Source organism: Eutrigla gurnardus, assembly GCF_963514095.1.
Source record: "Eutrigla gurnardus genome assembly, chromosome: 19".
Classification (NCBI taxonomy): domain Eukaryota; kingdom Metazoa; phylum Chordata; class Actinopteri; order Perciformes; family Triglidae; genus Eutrigla; species Eutrigla gurnardus.
The window spans coordinates 9,407,046-9,430,604 of record NC_139930.1 but is presented as its reverse complement, the minus strand read 5'-3'; the positions used below and the strand labels follow the sequence as shown (position 1 = coordinate 9,430,604).

General features: G+C 42.6%; 2 protein-coding genes across 3 annotated transcripts; one reads left to right on the top strand and one right to left on the bottom strand.

Annotated features, from left to right (window-relative positions):
- Nucleotides 1-3,453: 3,453 nt before the first annotated feature.
- Nucleotides 3,454-9,621, bottom strand: LOC311029764 (AN1-type zinc finger protein 5-like). Of its 2 annotated transcripts, none has more exons than XM_084035089.1 (6): nt 9,410-9,621; nt 6,842-7,026; nt 6,576-6,723; nt 6,149-6,252; nt 5,723-5,851; nt 3,454-4,988 (listed from the first exon to the last, which is right to left on the bottom strand). In XM_084035089.1, the coding sequence occupies exons 2-6, from the start codon at nt 6,996-6,998 to the stop codon at nt 4,840-4,842; spliced, it is 687 nt and encodes a 228-aa protein (XP_083891215.1). In that variant the 5' UTR covers nt 6,999-7,026; nt 9,410-9,621; the 3' UTR covers nt 3,454-4,839. The 2 variants fall into 2 exon arrangements, with proteins under 2 accessions (XP_083891215.1, XP_083891216.1); XM_084035090.1 differs by having other exon boundaries at nt 9,497-9,611.
- A 1,154-nt stretch (nt 9,622-10,775) lies between these two features.
- On the top strand, nt 10,776-14,210 carry ccnb1 (cyclin B1). Its single transcript, XM_084035084.1, has 9 exons — nt 10,776-10,866; nt 11,115-11,249; nt 11,830-11,958; nt 12,046-12,234; nt 12,315-12,473; nt 12,610-12,846; nt 12,951-13,091; nt 13,249-13,359; nt 13,476-14,210. Exons 1-9 carry the CDS (start codon nt 10,846-10,848, stop codon nt 13,578-13,580), a joined length of 1,227 nt encoding a protein of 408 aa, XP_083891210.1. The 5' UTR covers nt 10,776-10,845; the 3' UTR covers nt 13,581-14,210.
- Nucleotides 14,211-23,559: the final 9,349 nt, after the last annotated feature.

The following is a 23,559-nucleotide window of genomic DNA, read 5'->3' as shown; positions in this document are numbered from 1 at the left end:
TTATGACTACATACGAGGTGGTGACATACATCTGTGGCTCACACCCGAGGATCACATCAGGCCCTTGACCCTAAGAAGCATTTCAGTGATGCTCTATTCACTAAGCTTTTGTTATTGGGCTTCAAGGTGTGGTGTCCTGCTTTGTTTTTCCTAAATGGCCAAAGGACGAAGTCAACTACAGCGCCGAGAGAGACACTCTCACTCATCTTGTTATTGGAGACCACACAGACACACGAAGACCAGACGCCCTAAAGATTTAATGAAGGTTTAGGTTTCTCTTGGCGAGGCCCATTAGGCAAGCATTAAATACTGCGATGACCTTGCAGATGCAGTATTGTTATGTTTTGGACGTTTTCAATAGAAACGTAGCAGCTATGGAGTCAGCCAACCTGCACCGGAGAGCAACAGCAGCGACCCGTGTTTGCAGAGCTGGAAAACGTAGGGAGAAATACCTCATATACAGGAGCCTCATTAAATAATAGAGTGGAGATCTTTTTTCACATCCAAAATGATTCCATTACATGGTTGTCAGTTCCCAGAGGTGAGACGTGGATCACACCCTTTTAAACTTGTACCGGTGTTCATGTGAGTGTGTTTCGGGTGACACATCTGCTGCATTCCTGCCCACCTGTTCAGAGAATATGGGCACAGGTGGTCCATATGTTTAAAAAGTGTATATGGCAGCTTAATATTGCTCTCTTGGATGTTGCTAGAGGGCTGATTACACATTTGATGGTATAAACGGACCAACTGTTTCTGAAACCTAAAGTGATTATTCATATACGATCATAATATTTGGACAACATCATTTTAAAGTAATGGATATGAGGGTTCACATTTGGTATGTAAAAATATGTGTTATTAAGTTGCCAGTGTGCTTCAGGAATCATATTTTGGACTATTTTCTTAAGTCCTGTATTTCTGTCCCTTTTCATGTGAAAAACCAGGAGATACTGTTTGATGTGCGATTATCCCCGTATTTAAACAACGGTGTCTGCCCTGTTGTGGCGGAACAACCTTTTCTGATCCAGCATAACCTGATCCTTATTGTTACATACAGTATGTGGACATCAATGCTAGTGTTTTGTATAATATAAGTTTGAAGCTATGATATACCACCATTTGACATTATGAAAGCTGAGAGTCCACAAATTACATCGTTATAAGTCTTATCAATCTACATCCAAAATTCCCTGTACCAGTTTCCATTGACACACGTCTCCATCTGGTGGATGAATCACTGTACTGCACGCATTCTAAAGGCATTGGCCTGGTCAGGTAGATCAATGCATCATGGTTTTCTTTGAATAACATTTAGGTTTCAACAAAGAAAAACGTAGTCAAATGGGTCTCTAGGTTTTGGCCGTTCCATCTTCATCTCCATGTACTCTGTAAAATATATACTCTATATACCAAATTCAGTGATGCAGTCTTGTGGATGCCTGCTACAGGAAACTAGTTCTGGTTAAAATAACTAAATAAACAGCAGGAATTCACCATTTCCTTCAAATCTGGACATGTTGGGATCTTGACACGTATTTCTAAACACCTGCATGTCTAAAAACCCATCACATGTTTCTAAATCAATATTTCATGCATGAGCACCATGAAAGATGCATGAGCAATTAAAAGTTAATGGATCTAGTCTAGCAAATGCTGCCCTGTTACAGGGCGACAAAGCGTGTGTGCATGACGTGAATACTGGCATAACACCAGCTGAGACGCCGAACCGTGCCAGGGGCAGAAAATTGGGGTGGTCAATGACCCCTCCCCCTACTTCTGGCAAAGTGGCAAACTAGGTGGCAAAGCAAAAAAAAACCTATGTTGCTGCTGCACAGATGTCTGCCACCGTCATTCCTCCAAAGAGCCATAGATGAGGATAAAACTCTCCCCCAGCAGGCTTGTGTGATGGAGTCACACAGACAAAAACAGTTAACAGGGATAAATTGTTATCAATGTCTGAAGGTACACGTGAAACCAGGGACATGGTCTGGGATCTCTCCACACACCAGTGCTGAAAAGCAGACCATCTACCCGCATAGCTGTAGTAGAAGGGGCTCTAGCATCCTGTATAGTGTGCACCACAGCAGGGGGCAGCCAACCTTTCCAAGCTCTCCACACTCTGTAGGGTGCGTGACAACAGAGTTTAGTGCATCCTACCCAGCCGGAGAAAACAATTTCTAAGTCGTAACACCAAGAGAATACAACTACAACAGCATTGTAGGAGGAATGTTAGGTAATACTTTACTGAAAGTTTGAAAGTAAAAGCAAAACTATAACTAAATGTTTTGAAGATAGAAGCTCTCAGCATTAACTTCTACAAAGACAAGATTATTTGGGGAACCACTTCTACCAGGAAGGGAGGGGAGGTAGGCTGCCAGTCTGAGGAACTGAAGTGTTCATGACACCATGTGCTGCCCCTGCTGATGAATGAGTTTCATCTGCACGTGTAGATCATTGGGTGTCATAACGTGACCCGAGGCCAGACTCGCTGCAGCAGATCCTGTTTCCCCTGCAGAGTCGCATGGAAACACAGAGCTGTGGCAAAATAGACTGAGGGGGTTTAAATGTCAGACCTGTGGTTCACCTAGTTACGTGCTTACAAAATCTATTTTAACACTCAAATGCTGGTTAAATCTAATAACCTGTCATCTACTATCTATGCTGTTTTACCCAGGCCATTTGATGTACAATGTGTACACCGGTACAGGCAGAAGGAAGCAAGCCAGCATGAAGTGTAAATATGAACGGCTTCTTCCTCGACGGAGTTGTAACTAAGGTAGATCACTGCTAGGTGAGCTAGCTGTATTTGTGTAGGTGTTCTCTATCTATGCAGTGATATGTTTGGGTGGTGTAGTAAAAGTAGTAGTAGTAAAATTAGTTCCTGCGTGTAACTACTCACAACAATGTGGTTTATCATGAGTCAGCAGGTTATTTTTGGAAAGACGTTGCTATTGAGCTTTTCAAATGTTTTTTTGGCACTCTGAGCACACCATTTAATCCTATTATATTAGAGAGCAGTCAAACATCTCAGATATCTCCAACACTCGCCAACTCAAACCAAGACATACAGATTGATAAATAGCACTATAATAACTGCATAAAAAGTAGTCATATGCGTAAAAGTTTACAAACAAAAGGCCTAGCTATCATAAATGGCCTCATTTATACAGCGCTTTTATCCAAAGTGCTTTACAGTATAATGACTGACATTCACCCATTCATTCACACACCGACGGTGGAGTCAACCACGCAGGGCGACAGCCAGCTCGTCAGGAGCAATAAGGGTGAGGTGTCTTGCTCAGGGACACCAGGCACTCAGCTAGGAGGAGCTGGGGATCGAACCGGCAATCTTGCGGTTACCAGCCAACCTGCTCTACCTCCTTAGCTAAACCCCCCCCATCAACATTAATTTTAAACTGGACCACAGTGGCATATCAAAATGAAGAGTCATGAAGTCTTGATTTTATATTTGTGAACATAATATATTTACATCATACAATTAATTATTTATTATTGGAAGAATACGCGCACTGCAGTATATAAATAAAGATGTTTGTACAAACTTGCATAACTAAAAGGGTAAAAAAAAAAAAACACACACTGATTAAGCAGCCAGACCAAAAACAAAAAAAAAAATCAAATAATGGAAAAATGATTAATAACCTACGACCACAGATCTAAGTCACCGCGGTACACAACCACTTAGCCTCATACGATACTCACACACCGGCCGTCCACATTTACTCCCTGAAACACACACATTTGTGTTCGATACACAGTATGCAACAGTCCAACACTCCCCAACGTTGTGAATTTGTCAGCTCACATTAAAAATAGAGGAAAACATTCAATAGTGAAGTAAAAGATGAAAATATTAGTGGAGCTAAACCCTTCCAAAGGCAAAAAATTAATATACGTTTAGGCTACTTGTCATACGATAACACACAGCATACACACCACTTTTCTGGAAAACAAAAAAAGGAAAACAAACATTTAACAAGTGTCCGGTGACTTGTGTAGTCATGTGACTTCAGTGGATGGTTTTAAGGACCTAAAAAAAGCAGGAAGTGGCCGTGCCTGCTATCTAGATCCAGGGCAGAGCGAGCCACAGCAATCAGCCCAACATCAATAGAAGAAAAATAAAAAGTTAACTGTCAAACTACATTGTGTTTCTAGTGCCGCACACACAGCAGGAGGTAAAGAAAATGAGCCAGCCAGCAAGAAAGGGCCAGCGGCGAAGTCTCTTTTTCAATATGTCCCGGCTGTGTGTCAGGGGGACAAAGTGGATGAGATTCCAGTGGCACAGTGAAGCATTTCAGGTTGATAAAAACTTACCAGGACGCAATTTCTAACAGGTATAGGGGGTTAAACTCTGACCTCTCAGAGTTAGGAGGAGGCCAAAAACGGAAAAAGACAACCATTTTGCTACTCAAGCCAGCAGAGAGCAAGCACGGCTGAGATGGCGCCATCAGCCAACAGCAGTAAAAGTCTGAGAGTCCAAACAGGCCCAAGTGTCCGAGCTCCTTGCAGGCAGAGTTCAAGCGATCTCGGGAGGATGACAAAGCAGCCTGCACAGCCACCAACATCTTCTAAAACGTCCCATAGATATGGAACCCCCCCCCCCTTCTCACATACACCCCTCCTAAAGTGTTAAACGCACACAAAAACAAGAATGAAAGCTGAAAATATACGTGAACTTCCATGCATTGGGGTAAAAGTCTTGAATGTGTAACAAACGAGGAAAACAAAACGGGTCCTTCGGGAAGAAGGTTGGGCTCGAGTCCATTTTTTTAAGCCGATTGCTCCCAGTGTTCAAAGTCAAACTGAGAGTCCTTTTCATATTCTCTGGATCTTGTCAGCAACAACTACAGGGTTCTCTTTGCGAATCTTGTCAGCAGCTTCAGCTTTGTAGTCGTATGGACAGTTATGCTTATCTGAGTAACGGTGAAGTCCACAGAACAGATTCCCACAGCGGCAGTCAAAACCTGAAACGGCAGGAGGACAGACAGTCAAATCAATAACAACTGCTAACAGCCGCCCAACATCCCGAACGGTGAACACAGCCTGACACACATGTGGCATGCCCGCCTTATAAACTCATCATTTTTTTAAATAACTTACAATTACAGGCATATCTCAAAAGTGAACGAAGAGTACATTATTTAGACTCAAGTGATGTCTTCTGCAGGATCTTTCATGCAAAATGTTTTGATGAATTATTTTTTAAATGGAACCACAAAAAAGGAACTTCAGCTTCTGTGAAAACTTAAAAGCTGATATTTTCTAATAACTCCTTAAAAGAGATTTGGGGCATATTTGCCTTTATTGATAGACTGACAGTGAAGATGTAAACAGGAAACGGGGGGGAGACTACCACGGCAACCAGGGTGCTCTGTGAAATCAATAACTTCTGAACTCATCTCTGTCGCTCTCCCTGTTGGGCCTTTGCTGCCTCCAGCATCACTTTTACATTTGCGGCAGAAGATCATGTTGGATTACTTGCGTTTTTGTTTTGTTTTTGTTTTTTTAAATCAGCCAATGCAAAAATGTTATCCACTACTCATATTCTGCTGTGGACTCCATCTTGTAAATAACTAAATTGTCGTTTTTTTAACCTAAAGGAAGCGACAATTTTCAGCTTGAGCTTGAAAGAACACACCTGCGACGAGTGGTGACATTTTCTTGCAATATTAAGTCAGTTATCGGTGTCATATCTTACCTGTAAGGCCGACCTTTTTACGGCACATAAAGCAGCGATGCTTCTTGGGTTTTGGGGGCTCTTGGTCTTTGGACTGCTCACTGCCAGCAGTGGAGGGATGGGAGGCTGAGGATGTGGGCTGAGTCAACACTGGAGATGTACATGAAACACACTTATCTCAGTATCCATCTTACTAACCTACACATGTTGGTGTTGGTCACCATATAAAAAAATAAAGAATTTCTCAGACTATCATTACCCTTGTGTATCTAAATGAGGGAGTAGAAATTATTATATTTAGATATGATATAGTTAATATGCTGTATATTGTTGAGGTACATTTTGTTAATAATTAAAATAATCAGAAGCTTATCTATTTTGGTCAATATAATGAAGTGAATCGTCAAATCAAAGTACTAGCACACTGACCCTCTAAATCCAACCCACCTGGCTCTGTGAGCTCTACTTTGGTCCCCGATGCTCCTTTCTCCTCACAGGAGAGACTCATCTCAGTCATCTGTTGTGTTACAGACATGGCAGTAGAAATCCCACTGCAAAGGATAAATAGGACAAATTAATATAAAAACATTCACTAAAACGTCTGTTAGGTACTCTTGGTGATGATGAGTCAAGAAAAGTTCTAATTTCTCAACCTTTGAGGAAAAACTGGACAAATACTTAATTTAAGATAGTTATGAAAGTTAGGTGCAATAGGGTATACAGATTTTAAAAAGGTGTAACAATGTAATCCATGTTGGTACGACCCAGCCTTAGAAGTGGAGTAGATATTGTGTTCTCAACTTCCCACTTTAAAATGGCAACCTCGTAAGCTTTGTTTGAAGGCAGTATAACATATCCTGGTGGATCCGCTCACCTGAGAGCGTTGTTGGCAGCAGCCTCAGCAGAGGCGGCAGCCTCAGCTGCAACCTCAGCAGCAGCGACTGCAGCAGCTGCAGCATTGTTCAAGGTGGCCTCTAACCTCTGGATGGCAGAAGCATCAACTGTGGAGCCACTGCTGCTGCCTGAGAGAGATTTCAGCATGTTATAGTCGGATACAGACGTTCAGAGTTTTGTCCAATGTACACGTGGAAGCAAAAAAAAAAAAAACAATCGCAACGTGATGGACACAGCAGGTCTTACCCACGACACTCAAAGAACCAACTCCACCATTGTTCTGTCTTGACAGGTGCTCCTTGTGGCACACAGAGCACATGCCATTAGTCCTAGGGTTGCCATAGAAACCACAGCCATTGGCACAGGGCATAGGAACCTGGCTCTGATTGGTCTCCTGGGCCATAATGATGTCTGCCACCGGCTGAGCTGACCTGGAGACACAAACAAGGACACATGCTGGAGTGTTTGGAAATCCAAAACTGAGGGTGGAAAACTGGCCTTAAGAAATGATAGACCTCCAGAATGAATACGCATTAGTGAGTGGAGTCACACTGCACAAAGATTTACTCATCCCCAGAAGTGGCTAACAAAGAATTGTCAGTTGTTCAAGCTTATCAATAATCTGTTAAACCGAGATCCTTGTCTGGAATTGGGAGTACTGTGATATTGTGATTCAATTAAACTTCAGATGCATTCCAGGCAACAATCACAAAAAAAACATCAACGTTCTGGGGGAGCAGCTTTGAACAGAGGTCTGAACGAAGAGGACAGGACCATGACCTACTCAACCTTTAACTAACGCTCATATCTGACTTTGGCTTGTTTAGCTACTGAGCTACATAATGTATTTAACATGACATTATATTCTACTTTTCACAAAATCAAACAGCAAAGTGCAGACAGTCGCTGATCACGAACCACTTTCCGTTATTGGTTATTCCTTCAGGAGTAATAAAAACAAACCATCCTGACCAGACAACCAGACGACCCCGTGGATTCAGCAATGATTCAATTTACCAATTATAGACAATAGCATCAAAGTTTATTCTTGACTTGGGAATCATTATGTGATAAAATATTGTAAATAATCAGGCCTCTAAGCTTTTTTGGAGCTTAACTCACATCTGATTGTCATACCATACATACTGCATAGCAAATTTTTTTTGTCACAAATAGGGCAGGAGGTGCATCTAGATGTAAAAAAATAAATAAATGAATTTGAGCCAATATTGACATACTTACTTCTACAAGTCAGAAAACAGAGTGTATGCAAACACTCTCTAGCCAAAGTAAATTTGAACTTGCAACAGCCACATAATTACATTAAAAGGATGTTGAGGTTATCACTTGAGGGGAGGGCAGTTCATAATCATTCGCAAAACATGGGGAAACCAAAAAGGGAAGTCAATTGCACTAGAGTCCTCCTTCTCTCCCCAAAACTGCAGTCTGCAGTGCTCACATGGACCTGTGCATGATGACCTTCCTGTCACAGAAGTGCAATGTGACATCGTGATGTCAGAGGTGCACACTCTCCCAGCTACCTCAATGCAGGAGGCTGTGGACACATCTAATTATAGGCAGCCTCGTGAGCCCTGTAAACAGAGACGGCATCAAGCTAACATGCGAGTGTAAGAGTAGGTTTCCCCATCAAAGACCACATCAGCTGTATAAGCCATGGGAGGAAACAGGTTATAAAGACAGACTCAGTTTAGACAGGAACAGATTGGGACACGGGTATACGATTAAACTCAACACCTGTAGATCGCATAAACAGTCGAGCACGTTTATCACCGAGACAAAAGCCAAAATCACTCACTGACCCCAAACATGTATTTAGTGGTACTGGCAGCGTCCAACTCACCCGAGCTCAATAACCCCATCTCTACGTACACTAGGAGGTGGTTTAAGCAATCATCACCATGTTTGTCGGCTACGGTTGCTTCCTGACAAACACCGGGCCACAGCCGTGTCACTTCTACAAATCCACTGAGTCATGCTAGCAGGCTAACGGCTGCTGTTTACGCCTTTCTTCCAACAAATAAAATATGGCACACGACAGCTGGCAGGGTGAACATCGTCACCTCCGAGTCGAGTTATACACGCGTCTCGTTAAAAGACAACATAAGCGCAGTTTATTACTGTATGGTTTAGTCCAGTTGCTCGTGTGCTAGCGGTAGTTAGCCCCGACAGCCGTGTGAGCAGATTCTCGTGATCTTGCTAATGCTAGCATGCTAGAGGTTAGCTATCAGAAAACTGTTAGCACTGTGGCTTTGTCTGTTCTTTTGTTTTTGTTACCAGCACAGACGAACGGAGTGTATTGACAATCACTAATAACGGAGTGTTTTGCGGGTATTAACATGAGAAATGACCGTTGAGTCGAAACTGCTAAGAAATAACATCAAATAATCGTAAAAAACAGTCAAGTATACGCTTGTGGTGCTGATGGAAGATTAATCATTTTGCAAAGTCACACACGTCTTAATGTTTAATTGGTGGACAGGCCAAACCTATTAACGATGTTTTTGTGATGTTAACGATTTAATAGCCGATATAAAATGCCTATATTGTGTTTGATTTATGTTTAAAGCTCCAACCTCGCAGTTTGATAAAAGTTTTGAGCGACACGTGTTAACCTAATCCTCGCTAGCTAACGAAGTCGAATGAACAGTAACGTCGGGGCTCACGCGCACATAAAGCTAAAAATATTTACTTAAACGTCGTCTCTCTGTTTGTGTTTCACTGTTCACTTCGGAAACTTCCCAAACAACAGCTAATGCTAGTAGGCTACGGTTTCGCTAACGTCGGACAACTTACCTTCTGTCTGAGAAACGTTGGTTTTTCTTGAAACTTTTCTGGCTTGACTGAATAACTAGCGTCACGTTAATGTTGGCGTTAACTTACTAGGGCCGTCTAGGTAAACCGTTGTTTGTGCCGTTCTCTTCAGTCTCCTCACACAAACATCGACTCCACTCCGCCTGGGAGCACACTGCTGGCTAATATCGTTGACGTCCTCTGTCGCTGATTTGTGGTGGCATCTGTTTTGTTTTACGTGGTGCGTTTGCGTCCTGTCTTTTCCGGTGGACGTCACGGAAAGTGTGATCCTCTGATTGGAAGGCAGGAGTGTTGGAGTAAAGCCACATATTATTTCAGGCTATTTCAAAACAGTAAAGCGTCTTCCTCCACTAAGTAGACGGGCCGTAGCTTCCACCTCGTCGTTGCTCATATAAATCAATATTCATGTAATCGCTAAACGCAGCCGTGCTGTCTGTGGAGCCAACAAAACAAGCCGGAGAGGATGTGTTGCCTTCATGGTAGCTCGTACGTTCCAGCTACCCACTGAGACGTTTGTCCTCACTGTTCAGTGAAATCAACAGTCCTCATTGTTGGAGACCATTACACATGGATGGATTACTGAACAGGTCGCGGCCCAGGGCATAATCTCGGGGTTATAGGGGTCAGACCTCTATGGCCCCAAAGAAGAAGCTGATGACTTAAAAAACTGACCATTTAGCTATCTATCTCGTATATAATAATAATAATAATAATAATAATAATAATAATAATAATAATAATAATAATAATAATAATAATAATAAAATCCCACAGTGACAAGCAACAGCCTATTCATGACTACATGACTGAACCATCGAACTTGATTTTAATAGCATTTTGAGTTTTGCGGGTAAAGAGTGGCACATATTGATCCCCCGATGACAAAATATAAATGCACGATAGAGCATAATAACTGTTTAGGGGGAAAAAGTCAGAAACTTCTAAATGAAACAATACATAATCGAAATCGTACAGTCTTTCCTCATTACGAAACAAAAATTAATGTTTTCTAGGGTTTAAATGTGACTACTTCCGACTTCCGATTTACAGTAAATCAGCACAGTTCTTGTTTTTTTTTTGTTGGGGGGGGGGGGGCATGTAAACATGAGTAAAATTGTTCGTTTGTGTAAATAACATAAAAGAAAAGTACGTTCAGATTTAGAAAACGTGAAAAAAAATAAGCAACACGTAACCGGAAAAGGAAGAGAACGGAATTTAAATCACGTGACCACGGTTGTCTGGGGGACGCATTTGAATCAGATGCGCTCAACCAATCAATGGGCCGGATAATTCAGGGACCAGCGAATCAGCTTGAAGCGTGCGAGGATTTAAACCAAGACGCCGAAGCTCAAAACTTCACACCACAACGTTCACCATTACGCCTTTCTGCCTGTTGTTGAAGCGACGCACATTTCGAAATGGCTCTCCGAGTGACCAGAGTACGTACTTTAAACATTTTTACTCATGCTTTTGTTATTTATGACTTGAAAGACGGTAAGTAGAGCTATGTTTTTGAATTTCTGTTTTTCTAAATGCAATGTTAAAGGTCCTCGTGCGTCGCTGTGGCGTCTGCGCTCGTGCGGCGTTCCATAATAGGCATTTGACCAAAGACTGGGCAACCCTCTGATAAAATGCATAATATGTCATGCAATGCAACTTGACCCTAAATGCTGCTATTTCACCGCAGAACCGATTGGCTTCTACGAGGACCGCCGACCTCGGGGGGAAGGCCTGCTCCGTCACCGGGCCCGCAACAACCAAGCCTCGAGCAGCGCTGGGGGAAATCGGAAACATCGCGGCTAACAAAGAAGTACAGAAAAAGGTAAGAACGGTATTTTTATGAATTATTTTCCCCTCGGTAAAATGTGATTTAACACCGAATATAGGTGATGGTACATTAATAGTGCTACAATGCATACGCCCTATGTACACACGCATTTAAACTTCAGGTTTGTGGGCTGATTAACCTAATGCGTTGCTTTTGAAACGTGTCTTGTAGCTTGAGTGGTTATGTCTGCATGTTGCACGAAACGTATGCAAAACAACTAACGGCTATGCCCATAGACAGCCTAAATGTATTGGATCAAAAGTGTGAACAACTATGGAATTGTGCCAGTAATGTTAATGCTTCATGCAAGCACTCACTACGCTGTAAGAAGGTCCAGCTAACCTGTGTGCATTTTGTTGCCAATGCTACTCGGCTACATGTTTTAAAGAGCTTAGCTTTGTCTTAGTGAACTGTTTTTGTGTGACATTCAAAAAGACGACGACTAACTATCAATACCCACATTTTTAAGTGTAATCCAGTTTGTTTTTCTCTACATTACTTCAAACGAAGATACCGTTTCACCTGACTTATTCTATCAATCTTGACTTTTTAACTTTTTTTTTCTTTTTTAAAGACTGTCAAGCCAGAAGCCATTAAGAAGACCAGAGTTGCCACCAGAAAAGCAGCAGCAGCAGCAGCAGTAGTAGTAGTAGTTGAGCAACCAAAACCAGAAAATGTTGTTCCTGCTGAACCTGAGGTGCAGGTGAGTTGTATGCCGACTGCTGTCTGGCCAATAAGAAATGACTGCTGGGTGTGGCGCTTCAGTTTGTTGGGATTTCTGTGGTTCCAGGTTCTCCCTGAACCAGCATCCCCCACTCCAATGGAGACTTCTGGCTGTGCGCCTGCTGACCTCTGTCAGGCCTTTTCTGACGTTATGCTTCACACGGCTATCAGGGATGTGGATGCAGATGACTACGAAAACCCCATGCTCTGCAGCGAATATGTAAAAGACATCTACAAGTACCTCCGACAGCTTGAGGCAAGCAATATCTAATTTTAAAATTAAAATCTGTATGCCCACATAAACTTGTGTTTTAACCAGTTTCCCCATCTCCTCAGATCGAGCAGAACGTCCGAGTCACTTATCTGCAGGGTCAGGAGGTGACGGGTAACATGCGTGCCATTCTCATTGACTGGCTAGTCCAAGTGAGCCTTAAGTTCCGCCTGCTGCAGGAGACGATGTACATGACCGTGGGAATCATCGATCGCTTTCTTCAGGTGGGTTAATGTCTCAAACTAGAGCCCAGCCGGTTGCTTAATGCATGAAACTCTTCCAGGCTAAACCATGACTTTCTCTGGCGTGTCTTCATGCCACACCAGTTTGTAAAATCTGCATGTGATTGCCCTTCAACAGGACCACCCAGTCCCCAAGAAGCAGCTGCAGCTGGTCGGCGTGTCTGCCATGTTCCTCGCTTCCAAATATGAGGAGATGTATCCCCCGGAGATCTCGGACTTTGCGTATGTGACGGACAGGGCCTACACCACTGCCCAGATCAGAGACATGGAGATGACGCTCCTCCGGGTCCTCAAGTTCCAACTAGGCCGCCCTCTTCCCCTCCAGTTCCTCAGAAGGGCCTCCAAGATTTACGAGGTTTGTAGCGGCATCTCAAATCGGCTTCACAAGTTCTTTTGAGAGCTCTGTATTTTTTTACTATAAACAAATTGCTAACTTCTATTTCTGACTTGTCTCCTCAGGTAACTGCTGAGCAACACACCCTGGCAAAATATCTCCTGGAGCTCACCATGGTGGACTATGAGATGGTTCACTTCCCGCCTTCCATGGTGGCAAGTGCTGCATTGGCTTTTACCCTCAAGGTCTTGGATGCTGGTGACTGGGTAAGCCTGGCATTATTGGCCCATCTGTTTCTTAAACACTAGGAAAGAACATGCACAGCTGACTTTTATATACAAAGTTTGTCAGGATTATTGATAATTTGGACTAGCCACCCTTGACCTGGACTTGTAGACAACTGTCTGGCATGTCTCTCCACAGGATGTGACATTGCAGCACTACATGGACTACACAGCAGAGAATTTGATTCCTGTGATGGCACACATTGCAAAGAATGTCGTGAAGGTGAACGAGGGCTTGACCAAGCAAATGGTAAGTGACCATTAACCATTTTTAAACTGCATCTGTAGCCTCATCCACATAGCTTTAGATCCTCCATCTTAAGTTGGCTATTGAACAGTCTGACTAAATTCACTCTCTTCTTGCAGGCTATTAAAGGCAAATACTCTACTTCCAAGCAGATGAAGATTGCCACCATCTCGCAGCTCAAATCTTCAGTGGTGAAGGATCTTGCAAAGCAGCTCACCCAGTGAGGTCATTGTGTTTGGCACCATGTGCTGACTTGTACAGTTGTAACTTAAACTTTTTAACGTGACTGAAGGAGCCCCATGCCAAGGACTGTCGGTGGTTTGCATGTTAACCAACTGAATATCATGTATACTTTCTTCAAAGCATGCTACAAGTTTTTAATTCCCTGTTTTCAATCTGAAAGATGGCCCTCTAGACTTCATAGCCCACGCAAAATGGCAGTTTAGTCTTTTTAAATGATTTGCTCTCGGTGATTGCTCAATGTGATTCAGTCAGCGATTTATCCTAACTTTCATTTTCACAACGCTTAAAACACCGTTAACGCACTACGTTCCAACGTTGTCTGACTGAAATCTTGACTATCCTTGAGCACATTTGACTATTCAATCCCCATGTTGCCACTTTTACAAAGTCCCTAATGCATATCCCCTGTCCAGCTATTTTTATAGCTTAAACTGAATCTAAAACTTGTGGCATGCTTTTAAAATGGCCCCCTGATAAAGTGGCCAGTGGCGATTGTGATTTTTTTTTTTTAAATGGGATTTTTTTAAATATTAAAATGTACAGCAATGCATAAGTTTTTGCATTTTTAAATATTTTGTTCTTAAAGCCTCTATTAAATGGTTCAGACCAGACATTTGCTCCCTTGTCATTGCTGTTGACTACCACTAGAGGTCACTCTAGGCTGATTCTCTGCTGAGCTTCCAGTTCGCCACATGTTTGCTTGACCAGAGACGGATTTTGAGAGTGCATTGGTAATTCATGAGGGATAATGTAAACTACACTTTATTCAGAGGAAAGATTATTATTGGACCATAATCTTGGTACACGGTTGCACTTATCCCCAGTCATTTGTCTCATTTAATGCCTCCATTCTAAGGCAACACTGCTTTAGTAATTGTGCAGTAGAGCTAGACTGAGTTTGGATTAGTGCTGCTGTCTGCAAACTGTTCAAATTGTCTTTACATATTGTCCACTAAACAGTCACTCAACTGCAAAATGTCCCTTGGTACATAGCCACTGTTTACAAAACTGTTCACTGAGCAGCGCAGTTTTACAGGCATGGTAGACTTCCATCTGAATTGTCTTTGGTACCTTGCCTTCAGGTATTTACTGGCTTGTTAAACATGTCTTTCAGTTTAATTTCACCATATCGGGAAGTTATCCATTACTGATCCCCATTAGATTTGTCCACATCACAAACTTTAATACAAGTTAGACACGGGTCTTATGGTGCAGATGCAAAGGCTCCCCCTCCTGTTGCACACAGGATCACAAAGTATTTAAAGCTAATGGGTGGACCAGAGTGGGAGCAGTTATCACTTAAGCCCATTCACAGCTGAGACCCTGAGGGAACCAGGCCCCACAATCCATCCTTCTGTCCCCCCAGGGAGATGCCGCCGCTGTACAAGACCACCTGCCATGTGCATCAGATGAGTCACATAAGGCCATCACTCGTGAAGGCCGGCTGGATAACCGCTTGAATACATCTGTTGCTGTATAGACGGAGACTAGAAATCATCTGCCGCTTAAAGGGAGTAACGTTATTTGGCACATGTGAAGTTTGGGTTTATTATAGTTCATTCACTGGTACAATTTCCATATAAAAGATCACTGGTGCTTTCACTGTCTTGTGAGGTACAAACACAGCCAAACCATGCTTTGATAGTTGGAAAAGTTATAGAATGCAAAGGTGTTAAACAACACACTGAGGACTGTGCATCTGTTACCTGACATGCTGACATTTAGACGGTAATGTTGACTCCTTGAGAGCTTTTATCCCTCCAGCTCTGAGCCTTCTGCTGTTTTCCGCAGAGACACATGATAATTAGCCTCAGTTATCCTGGAAGGCTGTGCTTTTAAACCCACAGATCATACTGAGAATTCATACTTGGAGGCTGAGGTCATGACTGGACAGCCATATCAGTTTACAAGACGGATTCCTCCTGTGCGGGGCTCCAAACCATACACTTGCAGCTGCCTGGAACACCGTTTGGCCTTTCTGATGAAGATACAGCTGTGTGACATTTATTCTGATGGAAAATTCAACATGCAGTTCAAGTCAACTGAGCAGAGACACCGCGTTTGCTAGTGACCTTGCTGTAAAATACTTAAAGGGTCATTTTATTGCAGGGCTAAAGGGCAGAGATTCACTTCACTGTTTAAATGTCAGAAGGCACTTTTGTTCAGTTATGGCAATGACAGAGGAAGTTATCAGAACTGATGGAGAGTTTGCTAGTATTCATAACATTAGTCACGCAAACGTGCCTGATGCCTCTTTTGCCCTCCGCACAAACTGGCAGCAACCTCCGGTCCTGAAAAGCGAAGCCAAGGCTGGAGTGCCTTAAACTTGTATTCTCTCCACTGGCCATCAGGTGGCAGCGCTGGTTGCAAAAATAAGTCGGATTGCATGGAAGTCTATGAGAAAATGACCCTACTTCTGATTTATGGTCTCAATCTCTAGTTGCTCAATATAGCATAATGTTAATTTGGTAAATAAACATCCATTTAGAGTCAAATAGATAATAATAGAGTCAATAATTCATATGAATGCAGAATCGGTTTATACTGCAATACAGCAGGACTTTGATCATAGGAGCTAAGAGAACCTGTGTGGAAATCCACACACTTAGTCTATTTAGTGTTGACTACAGATCTCTCACAGAAAGACTCCTGACTGCCAGATGTTGACATCTGTGGTTCACAGTGAAATACTTCAACATCTACAGGCTGTATTGGGACATCATTTTGCACATTTATGGCACCCAGACAATATATCCCTAATGACATTGGTGATCCCCTGAATTTTTATCTCGATGATATGAGGTTGACTATTTATTGAAATATCTTTAAAGGTTAAGTGCTCAGCAGACTTTTAATTAATGATTGAGTGATCAGATTATGATTGTTTATGTTGCCCTCACAGCCTTTTAATGAGCTTTTAACAACGAGTTAACGTACTGCGAATCACGATTGAGCTGACAACAGCGTTCTGTCACCAGAGGAGCTCCACTGCTTAAAGGCTACTCATTCATCATTCAGTGACAACTGTGATTACTAATAAACCTGTAAGAGCAGGCTCTTAGCCTCCATTTAATCTGTCTTTTGCAACTTTATGGGAAAAGCTTAGTAGTAAATCACTGGAGTACTCTTGAAACAGCAGTGAGACTTTCCAGAAACATCTTTCTCCAGCCGTCTACTGACAATGTCGATAACTCAAACTAATTCTGAATCTGTTAATCTGGTTTTCAATTAAGGATTTTTATTTGGTAGAAAATTGCTCTATTAAAATAAGAAGTGGGATTATCTAAATAATTATTTCCCTTCGACTGTAGAATTGGTTTAGTAGTATCATCAGAAGTGGATATCTGAAACACTCTATGGGTATAAAAACTAAACTACGGTAATACTATTGAATGATCAAATATGTTGAGTAACCCAACCACTTAAATGCCATTATGTACAACCACAACCGAACCAGAATATATCCAGTGACATTTACCATTCTGCAAAGAACATTCATGCATTCATGCACATTTCTGTATCCTTAAAGCCCCAAATGCTTCTGTCCTTTCCCATATTTATCCAAGTTCTCTCCCCATTAAGTGAATTTGCGAGTCAGCACTGAGGTCCAGAAAGAATGCAAAGGTTGGCTGAGGACCTGTCAGCATTTCAGCAATACAGATTTCACCCACAAGCGGAGCGTCCAAAGACCAGTCTAAATATCGTCCGTGATGGCCAGAGATTTGACATGTGCACCCTTGAAAATGAGTCAATGCCCGTTCTCACCTCCCATCCACCAAGTCTGCACGTCTCAATTCAATATGACAAAGTCAAACAAACAGCCGCCCCATGGCAGCACTGTTAGGGTTTCTGTGGGGTGCTAATAGGCTGGCAACTGGCAAGCAGAAAGAGGCCTCTGGGCTTGAGAGTGGAGCGAAACACAAATAAACACAGGGGCATTCATTTTCACAATTTATAGATTTTCAAATAAAAATCATGTGCTTCCTGAACTTTGCTGACCTCGGACGCTCAGTGTCACACGGAGCAAAGAAAGGCTCTCATTGTGGCCTGAACAGAGGAGCATTTGAGCCAGGTGTGAATGGGACTTGGTACGTGGGAGAGGTTCTCCTCACCATCTCCTCACCATCAAGGTAACACTTACATGTGTGTTCAATAGTGGCAGACAGGGGAGCTGTGTGTTTCCTTTTTAAAGACGACGCAGATTGCTTTGGTCGGAGTGCAGAAATGTTTTCACATTCATTTTAACGTTTTAATGCCGATGAAGAACTGAACAGACATCAGTGGGAATTGGGGAAAAATTGAGTATGTATTCTATAAGGAATGTATTAAGTGTCTTGTCCTGCAAGTTTACAGCCGTAAATCATTTAACAAAACAATCTCAACTGAAGATCTATTTAGTAGCTGCTCCGGAGCTTTTGATCATGTCACATGGTCATGATCAGTAACTTTTCTGGACACTCCAAGGTCCTCCTCCTGTCCACGCTGGCTTAAATGTTGAGCTTCCACGTTCGTTCTCCACCTTGAAAACAGCAGTTGATAAAATGAGCACAGCTAAAGGTCCATTTAGTAGCTGTTCTGGAACTTTCTATCATATCATATGAGCTTCCTCAGCTGATTTGAGCCAACATGGACGAGAAGTAGTCAAAGTGCTCAAGATAACAATGAAAATGCAAACAATTACAGGAGAATATGACCTTTACACAACAGCCATTCTGACATGTCATTGCCGGTTTAATGATTAATAATTAAACCTGTGTTTACCCTGCTAGGACGTGTCAAAACAGCTTCTGTGAAAAGCTGAGATCATGTGTTATGATTGGCAGCTCCAGAACAGCTACTGAGCTGAAAATAAGACTAAAGTTGTAGCAAATTAAAATGATCCATGTGGAGCCTCAAACATCAGTTTCAGCTTAAAAGGAGCATTTAAAGACAAGATTGATCCATGTAACTTTCAACACACTGGGAAAAGAATCCTATAACAACCATATTTTCCTGCACACATTAAAAAACAAACAGAGAAATGAAGTTCAGTTGTACAGAAAAAAACCCCAATGTGGACATCCAAACTGTTATTACACGCATGCTTTGGCAAGAGATGTTGTTTTGGGGAGACAAAACGAAGTTATTATCTTGTTTCGGCTCCCTGAGGTTATTTTTGGCCACTGAGCAACTCCACTGGACCAGTTCAGAGTACAGTGTGGTTTCAGGGAAGTGAGGGCCGTCGTTGGTTCACTTCCCCAAATGAGATCTTTCCACTGTCCTTCACGATGCAAATTCTAGGGATTATTAGGATCGCTCCAAGGATGTTAAGGTACCAGTGGATTTTCTCACAGGGACAAAGCAGCCAACGACAGTAGTTGTTTTGTTCCTGGATCGTAAGTAGGAAAAAGCTCAGTGCTAGATATCAGGTATTGGTGACAAATTTGCATTTCAATCAGGAGAACGGTTGCATTTGTTTTACTTGTTTGAGGGGTGTTTCTGTACCAAATAATGCATTAGTTTAACCCACTTCTGATGCGACGAGTGAATTTTTGTATGCTGGTTAGAGAAGCAATCAATCAGAGTTTTGCAGACGGAGATTAAAGACAAAGTACTTATTTGATCGTTTGATAGTAATTTAAATGGTTCCAGCCTGGCTTCAGAAATGCAGTTTACCTTTAACTTTCTCACCAGTGGTCACGTACAGCACTTCTCAATGTTCTCATTACATCATACTGACTAAAGCACCAACAGTCTGCTTGTCAGACTGTGCCCAGTATTTTAACCTGACATCACCATGCAACAAAATAACCACTAAAGGGCTATTAAGTTAATGTTGTCAGGCACCATAACTATCAGAGGTTATATCACTGTTTAGAGGGCACTGGGCCAGTATTTGTGTTTTGATTTACGAGATCAGTTATAATGAGAACGAGACTGCTTGTTAATCTAGTGCTTGGCGCTGTGATTGGAGGTTTTGGACATAATTCCCTCCTATGATGACAAGTGCTCTAGGCTGGTTTATTATGAGCCATGTAGAATTGAAGGTTTGCTTTGTTGAATTTCTTTTGAATGTATAATTTTGAGCGCGTATGTCCTCAGAAAGGATCATTATATTCACAGAAAAACCACAGATTTTTTTCCCACACATAAAGTAGTAATAAAACCATTTTGCTCTTTAATTTTAGTCGCAATGTGAGCACCCAGCATGGCCACTCTTCAGAGACGTCCCTTGGTATCTACAGTGTTGTAATCTGACCTGCTTGGTGACTCAGGCTGCCTGGCACACGTCGCCACTGAGCTGTGATAAATCCTCCGTGTGCTGGGAGGAAGGGAGGGGATACACTGCTGCTCCTGCTGACACGATGTAAATCAACCTCTGGGGTCACTTGGCCATCTCCTTTGTTGTCTGCATGCGAAACAGAGATTGACAGACTGAACCTTGGCACCTCCATGGCCTTTTATGGGAAAGAAGTCAAGCCTGAATCCATGGTTGCACTTAGAAAATCTGTACTTGGCTTTTGCAGAAATATACTACCAAAAAAAAACCTTGAAAAGATGAGTCTGCTGTTAGATGAGTCTGATGGGAACGTCGTTAGCTATTTAGTCATAAACCAACCAAGTGTTGGAGGAATTAACCTTTTGACCTGATGATGACACCAGATGAAAAAAGAATCACCAAACACATTCAAATGTATCTTGTGGTAAACTTAGACATATCAAGTTCCAGGACAACTTATCCAGTCGTATGCGAGACATTTCACTCAAAAGCATAAATGTGGACCTCGCGACGAGTCAGAGGAAGATTCAGAGAGTCACCAAAGTCAGAAAATAAATGTTTCTTCAGAAATTCATGCAAATCCATCACATTTCTGTTGAGATAATTCAATGTGGACCAATTCACAGGCCGGCATCGCCATCTACGATGCTAGTGTGTAAAAAAGGCAGAAAGGCACTCGCTGTTTTAAAGGACTATCGAGATTTTATTTCTACTAATGATCCTAACGGTACACTGTGGGGTGTGTACAGTGCTGTGTTAGCACTTTGGTAAATTACAATGGAGTCATTTGTTTCCTCCAGCTTTCACCACATGAAGGTGAGCTCCTCCTCTCGATGAGGATTCTGCGGACCCTCATCTCACACAAGAAGCCTCGGATAATTACGTAATATGTCACGTCAGTCTCGACTCTGAATTTATTTGATTACAGGGCTCTTTGCTTGTTGAAATTGGTCACCTCAGACACACGATGCCTGTAGTCTGTGGAGTTTCTTTGCCTTGCCGCAGGGAAAAGTGAGTGTTACAGGCGTCTCCTCGCTTAACGCCAAGACATGAACGAATGAATAAAATGTCAACGAGCTGTTTCATTTTGTAGAGAATTTAGGATAAACCCAATTTCCTCAAAGTGTAATTATGTGAGAGTATTTTTTTAGGTCATTCTCACGAGTGTTTTCTGGTAGTTTGGCCCATCCCACACACATACAGCAGCCTCCAGGGACTCAAGAGCGAACACAAGCACACTTATTGATTGTATCAGTCAATGAGAGCTAGTTTCCTCCCCAACTATTATACTAATGCACTTAGGGTGAATGTCCCGGTTAGCCTTGCAGGCCAGGTTATAAAGTGCACCAGAGCTCCTAAATTATTCACAAGGCCCCATCACCAGCTCCGGGCCTCCATTAGAGACAGCAGGGGGAAGAAGGGGGATGGGGATGGGGGGATGGCGATGATGTCACCCGGCCCCATGGAGCCAGACAAGGGCACCTGGGACTGAATGATGGAGAGGGGGACCTCCGCTCTGCCGGAAGAGTCTGTCTGAGGAAAGGAGTGCTCTGCCTCTGCAGGTCACTTCACCAACCGTGCTCGGTTGTCAAGAGAGGACACTATCTGTCAATACACGCTTATGTAATCATGGTTCATAAAGAATGATTAGGGAGAATGGAAGTTGCGTGAGTGACATGTTGATGAGTAGAAAGAGAAGTCCCTCTCTTATACTTAATACTGGAGGTGCCACACCTCAACTTATAAATCAATTTAATCGTTTGTCATTTTTTAAAACCCTAAAGACTGAAAAGCACAAGTGTTGAGACTGCTGTCAAAGATAGCAGAGATCACACACCACAGTTTGTGGCTTTCATCAGTCTGACACTGTTTCAATTGTATGGAAATTCTGATTGAAGTGATCCACAGTGAAGTGCTACAGTTACATGTGAGTCGCTCCGGCTGACAGGAGTGTCGACATCACAGTGTGAGGGATTAGCGAGGGCGAAGCGGAGGAACGCCTGATTGAACTCGCTCAACTGACCACTCTTTTGTCAACCACAAGCAGCACATACTGCCATTATGCCCTCTCTCCAGGAGGACCGCTGCTCATTGTGCTGTTCAGCCGACTCATATCGACAGGTACCACTTTATAGCAACCTGCAAATCCCACTTGACTTCAAATGTGTTCCCACTGTATCCTACTTGTGACAATATGAACCCAGGGAACCCTTGAGAGAGACTGTGGAAATAAACGAAAAGAAGAAAGGCAATTGAACTCGGACAATCGCGCCAAAATACAGGCTTGGACGAAATTTTAGAGCACATGAAATAAGCCATGCATAGTGTGAGGTATTTCTGCTCCACAGCTGGTCTGCTGCTGTCTCATTTCTGGGAAGTCCAAGTCGTAGAATGCAGCAAAAACACTAAAACACAGCGGAAAATCAACACAGTCAGCAACAAAGTCCAGCCGAAGAAGAGTAGTAACCCTGTTGCCAAGAGTCGTCTCTCTCTCTCTCTCTCCTTGGCACTCTGCATGTCTCTCGCCCTCTGAGCAAAGGCCTTCATGCAGCCTGGAAAGGTCTTCAAAAACATCTGGTGTGTGACTGCTCTGATATCTGCAAGACATGCAAGGATGAAGGATGGACAGGCCAGTGTCCAGGGGCCTCTGACTACGGTGGACAGGGGCCAAAATCACAAACGCAGGGCTTTATTCAGAATTAACAAATCAAGGCACACTGTAAAAAATGTTATCAGGGTCTCAACTATTAAAAATGATAACAAGTCCAAATTCCTGACTCCTGCTATTATCACAGCGATGCTGCAAAATGCTAACATATGTCGCAGGTATAATGTCGACCATGTTCAGCATCTTAGTTTAGTGTTAACATCCTAACATTTGCTAATTGACCCATCACTAAGTCCCGCCCCTCAAACAGACTGGCCAAACTAATCTCAGTTTGTAAACTTTCTGGAGGTGGTAAGTGATTATATCGTTGTTGAAATTCCCCTCAGTATGTACAACAGTAAGTGAACGCCTCAGCTCAGTATGAACAAGCTGTTCTGTTCAGTTCAGTAAAAAGTAGTCCTGCACACGCCCTAATAAGGTTAATAACTAAGTATTTGGATCACACTATGATTGTTTCTGTGGCTTTGCAGTATTTTAATCAACTTCTAGAGAAGTCTCGTCAGAAATGATGACACACACACACACACACACACACACACACACACACACACACACACACACACACACACACACACACACACACACACACACACACACTTCCAAGGTGAAACAATGGTAACAAGGAAGTAATGCCTTGTAGTATGGCTGAGCTTACAACAGTGCTCACCACCATTTAGCTCCCTGTTTAAAGCGACAATGATTATTCAGTGACAGAAGTGCATCAGTGTTAAGAGACACTGTGAAGCACTTTGTCCTGCCGTCCATTTAAAACCGACTCATAGATTCCTGAAAGATTCAAGAGCATTCAACCAGCTGTAATTCTCTAAAACAGTCGGAGCTGCCTCCAGCCTTTGGGTGATTAACAGCTTGTCAGGCTCAAACATGTTGAGCACTGATTATTTAAACGGACTGAGAGGAATTCAATTAGCACTGGACATCGGAGGGAGCCCTTTGGCGCCAGATGTCATGTAACTGGTTGACCAAACTGCCCCACTGATCATATTAGGGAACAAAGAATTGAGACGGACCTAAT